Genomic DNA, 13,413 nt, shown 5'->3' with positions numbered 1-13,413 from the left:
TTAACTTCATAATTTGGATGCACAATGAGCAATTTAGGCTGAATTTAATACTAGGGATTTTAGCCCCAAAACTATGTGTATACTTAACAGATTATGTTTGTATTTAATATTTTATAATCTTTGACTCTCCAATGAATTATAGCTGACAAAATCAATAGTAATAAACACTTAACTAATTTTACTGCTGCAATTATTAAATATTACTTTACAACAACTACTGTAGTTATTCTCAAATCCTCTGAGAGAGGATTAGTCTGTGTATACTCGTTAGCTTCTAGTCATATAAATAGGTTTCTGTAACTTACGAATTATTATCTGGTCCAATTAACTTTAATGATTTATTTTTAAACTCTGATTTCATTTAACCCATCCCACACCGTAGTAGGATATTTAAGAATGGTAGAATTTGACCAAAACGCCAAATACAGTTATATCCGATATTACAGATTATGTCTCTTGGAGTTTTTTAGTTTACATAAGACCTTGGAAATACCGGTATACGCTCTGTGCTTATCGCGGTTGACAAGGAAGTATTTATAAACAACCTTCACTCTGCGGAAGGGTAAAATGAAGCCTCTAAAATGTACAAGCTGGGTATAGTTAGCAAGTTGAGCTCCTTGAAAGGACTTCGACACAACACTGTTTTTGCAGTCTTAATGCTTTTTTCCAAGTTTGATACGGCACAACTGCCTCACAGAGAAATTCCGTACAACAGGTATGGAACTACTAATCCGTAGTAAGCATCATTAAAACATCAAGCGTTCAAAGCTTTAATAAATTTTGAAGGACAAAAATTTCAGATGCCAATTTAGCACATACACTTTCAATTTTAAATTGCCAGGTTAACCCTTTATCCTAGAAATTTAGCAGAATCAATTTCCTCCAAAAAATTTTATTCACAATTTCTGTTGGGGTTTCATAAGTATATGAATAAAGAAGTTATTATAATCCTGAGATTATTTATCAGGAAATTTTGAATGCAGAAATTGAGATCAAAGAAGGTTTGAATCTCCAAAGAAGTCAAAGATTCAGCCCGGAAAAAGAGAGTTGTGTCATCTGCGTATTTAATGATTTCCCAATATCAGGCTGATACATGAATGTTATTCACATAAATCAAGAAAAGACAGGACACAAGATAGAGCCCTGTGGGACTCCTTGGTATATTATAATACTACTTGATACTACTTTCTGGACCTGAACACATTGACTTCTTTCTGCTGGTCAAATAGAGTGGAGCCACTGGTGTGCTATCCCTTGTATATCACATCCTTTCAGCTTGTGTGGCAATATACAATGATTAAAGTATCAAATGCTTTCTAGAGATCAAGAAAGACTGAGTGTACTTTGATGAGTCTCAAGGCCTTTTATAATAAAATCTAAAAGTTGTGTGATCGCTCCTACAGTTAACTTTCCTGGTCTGAAACTAAATTGTTGATCAGACAAAATGTTATGTTTTTCAAGAATATAAAATCGGTCCAGGAACAGTTTTTAAAAAATGTTGCTAAAACAGGTAAAACATAGATGAAGCAGAAGTATGTGTGGCGATTGTATCCAGTTGCAATTTATCGTCAACATTAAGAGAGGTAACTACTGAGGAGAAAATTTGTTAAATTGTAAAGCTATTATTATTATTTGGATCGATTCATTTTATCCTATCAGCATCAAGCTGAATGGATTTTGAAAATGCTTTATTTGTTGAATTTTTTATAATATTCCAGGCTGTCTTAGAGACAGCAGTTATTACTTTTTTATACATATTTTCGTAATTTCTATAGAAAGCTTTTAATTTATAGAGTTTCTGAATATTTCATTATACAATTTTAGTTTATTTCTTGAAATCAGAATTCCAGGTTTTATCCAAGAATTTTCTGAACTTTACCTTTTGTTTTTATTTTCTTAACACGTTCACTGCTGAATTTCAGCCCACTACGTACCCAATATTCTAAAATATATTTTTGGTTTAAACTTAACGTTAGACGTTTTCTTATAGACTGGGGATGGTATTTTGTTGATTGTAGCTTGGAAAAGTTTATTTTGGCCATTTTGAAAACTTGAGGTCCCGGGACCTCACACGCAGACAGCGCCCGACTTATCACTATCACTTGCGCAAAGGAAACACATTTTGTCTCTTATGTATAGAATTATTTTCAGAAAGATAAAATATATTCAATTATAGCCCAGAAAAGTTCATTTAGGCAATTTATAAAACTTGAGGTCCCGGAACCTCACGCGCCCATAGCCCCTGATTTGTCACTATCATTTGCATGAAAAACACATTTTATCTCTTATGTCTAGAAATATTGGGAGAAAGCTAAAATATATGCATGACTAGGTATTTACAATAAATTATATATACATCTCTACCAGCCACCCAAATGTCCTGTATAATTATTCATATACAGACTGTGACTGTTGTGGAGTTTTTCTCTCATTAGATTCAGAACAACATTCGCGGCGTGCCCTTTTCCTCCCATATCGTCCAAAATTCCACAGTAAATTAAAAATGTAAGCATAAATCCATGGAGATCACATAATGTATACAACTTGATTCCATACTTGTGACGTTTATTTTTAATAAAACTCCACAGACTCGCCGAGCACAGGAAGTGTAACTACACGTGCCGAGCCCATACAACAAAACAAACATAACCTCAACCATCCCGCGTGAGTGCCAAGGACACACTAATGAAAGAAAGAAGTGATGTGCACATGATGTCCCGAGACCTCATGCGCATGCGCCGGACCCTCCACTTGAGGTCCCGAGACCTCACCCGCAGTGAACGTGTTAAGGAAATAGGAAACACGTAAGTGAAACATTTTAAAATAAATGCCATCAATCTCTAATCGGCTTTCAAAATTGGTTTAAATTGAATCAATAAAAAGCACAATATCTTCATTTCTCTATTCCATAGCTTCCAAAACAAATCAAATCAAATGAAAGAATCGTTGAAAATTAGTGTCAACCTTTTCAAGTTAAAATTCCTTGATACTCTTGGATAAAGCACTCACTTTGGATTACCATTCTAACTGTGCCATAAGATTAAACAACATATTTTATGGATTTAGCTGCCTGTCTTGTGTATTTAGCAGGGATATCCTTTTGACCTTTATCATGGCCATGTTGAGTCACTTTTGTGGTATGAGGTTATCTTTTGGAGGCTGTAAAGTAAGATAATCCCTAAGTGAGTGGATCCCATTTGGCAGGTGGATGATATGCAGTCTTGTGTACCCTCCTTTTTTCATAAGTATCATGACAGTGGCATGGTAAATAGGGTATGAGGTATTGTATGTTAAGAACAATACAGAAGTTTATTTGGAAGGTTCAAACTAACACTATGGCAGGAGAGGGAGGAACATCCTAGCTATCATTGGTCATGGTCAAGTGCTTGGGAGAGGGTGCCTTGTCATGGCTCTGTATCTCTGTTTATAATTAATAGGCTTCCCCAATATCTACTTGAGGAGAGCAGTACGTCTGTTTTTCAAGAAATTTAAGAGTAGTTTTTTTAATTAATAAATGATTTATTTCTTTTAATTTTTTGAGACTAAGTAGTATAATTTGATATGATAATATTTTATCAGCACACAGATGTTTTAATTTATTAAGATTAGTTTATTTTGTTGTAATCATCAATCATTGACTTGTCCTTCTGTAATCGTACAAAGAAAAATTAGACACTGATTTAACAATACAATGTGTTAAAAAAAATCAAGACATGATTTATATATTACAGCAGTTATTGTTTGTAATGATAAACAGCTGTGTAGTGTAATAAGGAGACTAACAGTGTTTACAACTGATGCTCCACAACATTGTTATCACTTCACTTGATACATGTCTGTTCTGAGCTCAGTTCATAAATGGGATTAATTTTTGTCTTTCTTGTTTCAGTTATCACAACCGATTTGTTGTAGTGTATTTTAATTCGGAAGCACAAAGATATTTGGTGAGATAAAACAAATATATCATAATTAAACAATATCTGAAGTAGTTGATATGTTATAAGTACCACATAGCTGTCATTATTCAAATTGAAACTTCTATCTACATAAATACTTATATAACATATTGTCCACCTGTTTCAATTCCCAAGTTCCTTGTATGATTCTCTGTATTTTTCCTGCTGTTTATTTATTGAGACACCAGTTAACATGCCCCCTGTATAGCAGTAATTGGACTCACTTGGATAAGTCTGGAGTGTTGTCCAGCTTGGCTCTGTGGTCCAACCCTCTGGTCCAGGCAAAGATCGAGGCAATTGGATTTGTGGAAGTCGGTTTGCCTTGCTGGTATTGTCTGGACAAGTATGACATGTACAAAGTAATTAATAAGCTTTATGATTTCTATGGTTAAAATAGTAAAATCTTTCCCAATACTAAATATTAATATTATTGTAAAATTATAACTTATTAATGTACTAAATATGATTTTAAATAATGTAAGAGATAAACTTGTTGACTTTCACACGTCCTTTTTAAGTGTTATTACATTGTGAATTTTTTAATCAGTTGTTTTGACAGAAAAACCATACGTGATACAGTTTCAAGTGGTCATTTATTACAAGTATTTATTCAACAACATAAAAAATTGTTGTTGATAGTCTAGTGAAAGACAGTATTGAGACTCACCGATAGTGTCTAGTCACCGTGCCGTGAGCCGCCTCAGCCTCGATGGTCTTGCCGTCCGGACACATGAGCACTGAAGTCATCAGGCCCAGAGACCCTACAATATTATTCAAAAATTAATTTATAATAAAACAATGCTTGATATGTTGCTAATAGTCCTATCCTAAATATAGTAAGAATAAATAAATAGCAAAATTAATAAGTCTATAAAATTGATTATTGTTATAGATAACTGGTATAGCTGCATTGTATGAATTATTACAAGTGTAGCACCCACGTGCCATCACCTTCCTGTCCTCAGTGGTTTCTCCAATAACAATAGCAAGTTTCTCAGATCACTGGAACCAGTCTTTTTGCTTTTTACCAGTTTTCTTTAACAAACCACTCTCATAAAATACGTAATTATATCCTTTTTCCCCTTTACGAGGATTATAATTAAATGGTAATAGGAAAACTACACCATTCTATTTAGCAAATTGTGCTCACGTCTTGTATGGGTTAAAAACTTACAGCTCACAATTGATAGCATCTTCAATTTTTCAATTAAGGAAATCTGGTTAGGGTATTGCAGACTGCTAAACACATTCTTTTTAATTAGCTAATACATTTTCCCCCACAAAAGATTTATTACAACTTGAACAAAACTTCAGATATTTTACTAAACTGAAACCATTTTTGAGGCAATTACAAAAAAATAAAGACATTGAATATTTTAACTATGTTTCGAACTCATAAACATTTGTTCTTATTCTTCAAAGCTGGTTTTGAATATTAGGAGGTCAAAATATATTTAGATTAAAAATATTAAAAATCAATTTGGTATAAAGCAACTACTAATTTTTAATGAGACTACAACCATACTTTGAGGATGGTCTACTAGGGTGTATCAGAAACTCTGTGTATATCACCTGATATCTGCACTAACCCCTCTCAATAGTAAGGAGTCAATCTTTAACCCTCAGAGTGCCACATACCCACTCCCTTAGTGCCACAGCTTTTTTGGTGTTTTTACAGTTCTCATTATAAAAAACCGTATAAAGTACAACTTCGTAATTAAATTGTTCATGTTACATATCAATGTATTCACAACACAATAAGGAATAAAAGAAGTATAACAGTATTGTACTTAAAAATCTGTCTGTTTAGGTATGTAGCCCTCCGAAGTAAAAAAAGTTTCAAAATGTTGTCATGTCCTAACATCGAATACTCAAGATTTCACTATGTACACAAAAACACATTTTCAAAGTAGCCATATTATTCCAAATTTAATAAGTTTTACAAATATATGCACTTTGTTTATATTTAAACTAAAAACCAAATTATAAAATTGAAAGTGATGCCTTTCTTTTTCTCTCAGGCCTAAGGGGTCTCCAGAAATGTTCTAATAAGTGGAAACATTCCCTGTGCACACCTGTATTACAGCCAGGGCACCAAAATCTGCTTCAGCCTTTTATTTTGCTTTAGCAAACTGTGCACTGGCTTAATTTGACCCTAGGTTGAAAATTCATTAGGGTCCGATTCGTACTTTTCACCACTGCCACTTGAAAAATCACGAAGTGAAATGTCTGAAGGTATATCAGGAGCTTTGATGTTACTTGCATCGTTTTCACTAGATACATTCATTTAAAACATCCCGAATTTCACTAGAATATTCCAAAGTATCACGATCCATGTTTATAAAATCACGCAACACCGCAGTAAGCTGTCAGCGGTACGCAGTTGTAACGTATCGTCAAATCAAAATATGACAAAATGCACTGCCTCCACAAATATGCATTGTCGTTATATGCACTATAAAAAATCTTCATCTTTCAAATGATACAGAATTTGACTATTTTGCTGCCATTTTAATATGACTATAATACAAAGCGCTGTTATATAGTCGCAGGCGCGACTTTGGTCATCATAATAGGCATTAATTAGTCGCGGTCGCGACGAAAAGCGCTCGGAGGGTTAAGCAGTAAATGAATGAATTTGAAATTGAATTAGAAACAGCTATTGATATATGTAGCAAGGACTGGAATCACTGTGAGTCAGATGTAATTTGAAATTGTTAGCTATTAATTAGCTGTAATAGCTACTAAACTAATAATCTTTGTTAACTACAAGGCTATATCTTCTCTATTCATTCACACATTACGCATAAACTTTATTTATATTCACCTTAAAACACATTAGTAACCTGAATTTACAATTTACATACATCATAATTACCTGAAATAACTTTTAACATTGTATTCTTATCTTTATCCATTCCTTCCCATTCTCATTATCACTATGTTTGTATATCCTGCTAATTGTAATTCATTTTGCTGAAGGTTTTTGTGAGTAAAATTTTTACTGTTGATATCAATGACTGAATTTGGATGTTTTTCCTCTTAAATAAACTAATTATTTTAACATTGGAAGTATTGTAGGCCGTAAATAGTATAAATCTTTCGACACTTAAGTGCTTATTTACGTGAAGGAGTATTTTCTAATTACTTTTTAAATAATCAAATTGTTGCAGAGAAGAATTAGTAATCTACTTAATAATACTGGTTTTGCTGGTTTTAACTTTAATTTGTCTCCTTTATATTTCTTGTAAAATACCCCTGTCAAGTCTATCATGCGAGTTCCATGTATGTTTATTCATTGTGTTTACAAGATCTGTGTAGTTTGTATTCTATGACATAGTTTTTCTCATCACTCATTTCATCTTAGTTGTTTTCTATTTTCAGGGACAATGAAAGAAAATTTTGAAGAAAGTTTAAGTTTTAGTGAAATTTATAACAGAATGATAGATACATTGCTAGAGGGCATTTTTTACAGGTATTTCTATTTTTTTATTGACTGTTCCTTAGAAAATTTTAAATAATAGTGAGAACTTACATACACATATACTTTTTTCATAATACTACATAATATCATTTTTTTGAAATAAGCATAATATTTGGAACCAAATTTATATTTTGGATTTTTCGCAATACAAATTTGAAGTTACTTATATTATAAAATATAGACATACATATTTTTTCAGATATTTACAAAGTTATAAAAAAATGCAAATAATACTAGTTTTCTTAATCAATTTTGTTTAAGTAAATCAAAGATACATGGAAGGAAGTGGCAGGTAAGCATAGCTTACATGAGAAAACCAATGCTAATGGAGTAAGACTCCTTAGTTTCTGTGAAGCTACAAATTCTAAAGTAATGAGCACAGCTATTCCACATAAAAATATTCATAAACAAACCTGGGTTTCTCCAAATGGAATAGTCAAAAACCAAATAGATCATGTAATGATAGACCAAAGACAGAAGAGTAGTATTTTAGATGTTCATAGTCTAAGAGCAGCAGAGTGCGGCACAGATCACTATTTAGTTTTAGTAAAAGTTAGACAACGAATAGCGGTGGTAAAAAGTAAAGTGGAAAGAGCTTGTGAAAGACAAGCGGTGGAAATATTGAAAACTAAAAAAGGAGCGGAAGAATTCAAATTGAAACTTACAAACAGATTCAAAGTGTTGGAGGAAAGTACACAGGGTAACGAATTAGAAACCAATTTAAATCAAAGATGGGAGACTCTAAAACAGGCAGTACAGGAAACAGCTAAAGAAGTGTGTGGAAAGAAAAGGAAAGTAAGGAAAAAAACCTTGGTTTGATGAAGAATGTAGCGTTAAAGTTGAAGAAAGATGCACCAGTAAAAGGATATGGTTAGAAAGACAAACCGAGGAAAATAGAATGTTGTTTGATAAGATAAGGAAAGAAACCACCAAAATGTTAAGAAAAAAGATGAGGAACTATATTAACAATTTATTAGAAAGAGTTGAGACAAATTATGTCACCAACCCAAGAGACTTTTACAAATCAATTAAAACTATCAAGAAGGGATACACACCAAGTTCATATGGCGTCAAAATAAATGGAAGGATCACGACAGAAAGAAATGAAGTTCTCAATGTGTGGAAGGATTATTTTGAAGCTTTACTTAATGGGGAAGTTAAGAATAATATTAATATGGACATACCAGTGTATCAGAATGTACAACCTGAAGTAAAAAAACCCACATTAGAAGAGATCCGGGAAGTAATTAGAGGACTTAAGAACCACAAGGCACCAGGAAGCGATGGAATAACTTCCGAAATGTTAGAGTCTGGAGGTATCGAACTTGCGTCTCAACTGCTTATAGAAGACATATGGGAAAAAGAAGAGATGCCTTACTTACTGGGAGGAAGCCATAATTGTGCCTTTACACAAAAAGGGGGACAAACAAGAGCCAAATAATTACAGGGGAATTTCATTGTTGAATACTTCATACAAGATACTGTCAAAAATAATACAGAAAAGATTAGAAGGGTACACAGAAGAAATAATTGAAGATCACCAGGCAGGATTTCAAAAAGGAAGGTCGACCATCGATCAAATATTTGTTCTAAAAGAATCAACAGCCAAGCACTGGGAATTTGATAGAGCATTGTATGGATTATCCATAGACTTTCAGAAAGCTTATGACAGTATCAATCGAAATAAACTATGGGAAAAAATGGAGCAGTATGGAATACCTACAAAACTAACGAAAATGGCAAAACTTAGCTTAGAAAATTCCAAATGCAAAGTTAAAGTGGAAAATGAATATTCACCCGAGTTTGAGGTAAAAACAGGGGTGAGACAGGGAGACAGCCTCCCTCCATTACTGTTCAATTTAGCCCTGGAAGAAGCGTTGAAAGAAATAAGAAATAAGAAACTAGGTATAAGCATTGGAACTAAGATGGGAGCACTGGCATTTGTGGATGACGTGGTGTTAGTTTCCAATGACAGAGATGAACTGATGGAGATGACAGGAATATTAATAGACAAAACCCGGTCAATAGGACTAGAAAGTAACGACGCTAAGACAAAGTTGATTTATTTTAGGCGAGGAAATAATGGTAGAGAAGATTTGGAAATACTGAACCATAAATTCGAACAGGTTGAAAGATTCAAATACCTCGGAGCAATAGTTAATTCAAAGAGTAATGAACTAATAGAAATCCAAAATAGAATAAATTTGGCAAATAGAAGCATGTACGCATTAAATAATATTTTAAAATCAAAATTTGTTTATTTTGATTTTAAAATATTATGTTATATTACATATTTAAATTTTATTTTTAATATTTAAAATAATATTTTAAATATTACAAATCCATGTCTTACAAAACAAAATTAAGAATATATAAGACTGTTATAAGACCAGTTCTTCTCTATGGAGCAGAGACATGGATTATAGATAAACAGGCAGAAAAGAGATTGGTTACATTTGAGAATAAAATTTTGAGGAAAATTTTCGGACCAATTAGAGATGGAGATGGATGGAGAATCAGGCACAACCAAGAAATCAGAGAGATGTTTCAATCTCCAGACGTTGTAGGAGAAGCAAAGAGCAAGAGACTTCGGTGAGCAGGCCATGTGATGAGGAGGGAGGATGATAAATTGATTAAAGAGGTTTGGAAACACAATCCAGTTGGAAGAAGACCTCGAGGTAGACCCAAAAATCGCTGGAAGGACCAGGTGGAGAAGGACTTGCGGAAATTGAGAGCGGGTCAGGGGGATTGTGAAGACAGGGAGATGGAGGCAGCTGGTTGGCGAGGCCAAATACCACCTAGGGTATCCATGGCCATGGGAGTAAGAGTAAGAGTAAGTAAATCAAATTTAGCATTGTATACATCTATGCATATCCACCACTAAAAATGTTAGTTTAGTTTAAGGCAACATTAACTTACCATAACCCTGGGCCACCACATCTGACTGAACGTCCCCGTCGTAGTTTTTGCAGGACCAAACAAACCCTCCACTGGACTTCAGGGCCTGAGCTACCATATCGTCTATCAGCCGGTGCTCGTACCAAATGCCCAACTTCTCAAAACTTGCCTTGTATTGCCTGTTTCAAATAAAAATGTATAAGTCAAAATATTCATTGATACACGTAGTAATGTCCAAAAAGTAAGAACAACATAATACCTTTATTGTATGAATTATAAAACCAATGCCAGCTAGAAACTTTTAAACATAGACAAAACATCTAAGTAACATTTTAAATTATAAGTAATAATTAGTGTGCTAGTATAGGTAGCTTTCATGAATTTTAAATGATCCTTGAGGATGAGTATAGGGTATTTTGCAAATAAATTAACAAGTAAATATTTTTTACGGTTTTTATTGCTTGACACATTAGCTCTGGGGGTTTTATTACTACATAGCCTATAATACTGTAGTTTTAACATTTTAGTAGCAGATGCTTTTGCATTTCTCTTTGTAATTGCCAAAGTAAATAAAGTGTAAGGAAACAATTTGTTAATTACATACATATTAAATGTAAATAAACAAATTACAGAATGATCATTAAGTTACACACATCAGAATGTTATCGAGTAGTAACAAGAATGTTTCCAGTTTTGTTTTTTTAAGTAGACTATAAGGTTTTATGTGTGTAATCATGATAAAAGCTTTGTTTTAGCAGATATATTTAATTGGATTATGTATTCACAGATTATTTATATGAAATACTAGAGCTTTAAAATTTGATGCACTTAAAAATTTTGTATAATCAAAATATAACATTTCCCATGTATAAAATATTTTAAACTTCAATGGTTCTTAATTTAAATTAATTACAACTTATTTTGTCTACATGTAAATAAAAAAATCCAGAGCAGATTTGAGTATATAATTATATAGATACGATTATTTTCCCAAAAGCATACAAAAATCTTCACACATTTTCCATGTACGCAGTTTTTGGAACTTGAACCAAAATATATACAAATTTTTTACACATAAAATTTTGGCCTGGTCCTAAAAGGGTTAAGATTGTAAATAATTATGGTTTATTTTTGAACGGGCAAATTAATATATAAACAGAACAAAAAGTTTGCAGTTACTTACTTTTCATAAATATCCTGGAAAATGTCCTTAAATCTCCCATCATATTTCTTGAGTATTGTATTTTTGGTTGACAAATACAATGGCCACTTTTTAGCCAATGCTACCTACAAAGATATACTGTGTTATACCAAAGATAATAAGCTTAAAAAGTGAAATTTTAGTTCTAAACAAGTTAAAGATGTTAGAAGTTACAATATATTTTATAGAAGGGGAAATTAATTGATCTGAGTCTTATCTTATCTTCAAAGATCAGGTATTTTTGATCAACTTTATAAATACTTATTTTATAAAGGCAAACAACTCATGGTAAAATAAAAAATTAATAAACACTGTTGAATGATCGAACCTGGAAGCTGGAGTGAGCGAATGCAGAAATGCTCTCATCTGTGTTATACATTGCCAGGCCGACTCCAGGCCCCTTGAAGTCAAACACAGGATACCTCTCCTGCTTGCCTTCAGGACTGGTGTAGACCAGTTCCAGTTTGCCTGGTCCTGTAACCACGGTGTCCAGTGCTTTGTACTGGTCACCGAAGGCATGACGTCCTATTACGATGGCGTTGGTCCACCCGGGCACAATACGTGGGATAGTCTTGCAGATAATGGGCTCTCGAAACACAGTTCCACCCAAGATGTTACGGATAGTTCCATTGGGTGAGAGCCACATTTTTTTCAGTTTAAACTCTGAAACATTAAATGTTTTATTAAAAATTTATACTTTCTCCTGATACTTAGCAGTTAATTTAATTAATGCTTTTTGGCTGATAAATGCTCAAAAATTATTTAATCTAAAAAACTTGTCTTTTTTCAATTCTTAGGCCACATTTAAATCAATCTTAAATTAGAGTCGTAAAATTATTTACTAATTTAGTATAATTATCAGTTGTGACTTGCCTTCAACTCGAGCCTCATCAGGGGTGATGGTAGCACACTTGATACCTACATTGTGCTTCTTGATGGCATTGGCAGCATCAATAGTCACCTGATCATCTGTGGCATCCCTGTATGGTAGGCCCAGATCGTAATATTCACAGTCTACCTATTGAACCATTGCAATTAAAAGGTTAGAAAGAAACACAAATATTGATTTTTAGAGCAAACGTAACCTAGTACTAGATGAAAGCAAGTGTAAATTATACAATTCTATTATATACAGAATTTGATTATGCATAATAATGCTGCTAGAGTGCACTCGATTTTTCTCTAACTACTTTTGCTCTATACCTCCACTATGCACACCATTTCCATAAATGATGTGTTGCTAGGTCAATGTTAATATAGTTAACAATGCAAATGTAATTTTAAAAAGAACAACATTTAAACTTTACATGATTGTTTGTATTAAGAACACAACTATATTTTAAATGTTACACTACTGCGTTCAGTAGCAACAACACTATGCCTCTTTGACAAGATGCTCCCAATTCATAGATCAAATATTTACAATACCTTAAATCTTAGATTTAGCATATCATACTATGTCATTCTGCAATACAACCACAATGCAAAAATCAATAACATTTTTACTTTTTTACACTTGCATTTTACGACTTCAAAATATCCATTAATGTTTGTTCTTGGGCTGAAGATTTTTATATTTAGAGGATAACCTGATACATGTTACTGAATAATGTAACTTTTGCTCAATAGTAAGGAATAACTATGAAAGAGCAAATCTGATTTCAGTGCCTGATACAACAGAAATTTAACTTTTCTGTAGAATTTTTGTGTGGTCTTTATGGCAAGGGTTGAAACCTTCTTCAAGAGCCAATCAGTTGCTAAAACTAATTACAACCATAAAAAGAACTGATGAAGACAACAAAACAAAATAGAAAAGCAACATAAAAAATAAAACAATAACAAATGCTAAGGCATTTTTCAACCTATTGGTACGG

At 32.9% G+C, this 13,413-nt stretch overlaps 1 protein-coding gene across 2 annotated transcripts in view; it reads right to left on the bottom strand.

Annotated features, from left to right (window-relative positions):
* The window catches only part of LOC124359571 (isocitrate dehydrogenase [NADP], mitochondrial-like), a 36,557-nt gene that overhangs the window by 4,218 nt on the left and 18,926 nt on the right, over nt 1-13,413 (bottom strand). For both annotated transcript variants that reach the window (XM_046812438.1, XM_046812439.1), the window contains exons 4-9: nt 12,413-12,557; nt 11,868-12,202; nt 11,522-11,625; nt 10,360-10,517; nt 4,624-4,717; nt 4,181-4,291 (exon numbers count right to left, since the gene is read on the bottom strand). In XM_046812438.1, the coding sequence (XP_046668394.1) occupies nt 4,181-4,291; nt 4,624-4,717; nt 10,360-10,517; nt 11,522-11,625; nt 11,868-12,202; nt 12,413-12,557 (947 nt within the window). The remainder of the gene's footprint in view (nt 1-4,180; nt 4,292-4,623; nt 4,718-10,359; nt 10,518-11,521; nt 11,626-11,867; nt 12,203-12,412; nt 12,558-13,413) is intronic.

This window comes from Homalodisca vitripennis, chromosome 4, assembly GCF_021130785.1.
Source record: "Homalodisca vitripennis isolate AUS2020 chromosome 4, UT_GWSS_2.1, whole genome shotgun sequence".
NCBI classification, from domain to species: Eukaryota; Metazoa; Arthropoda; class Insecta; order Hemiptera; family Cicadellidae; genus Homalodisca; species Homalodisca vitripennis.
This window is presented reverse-complemented; position numbering and strand designations above follow the sequence as displayed.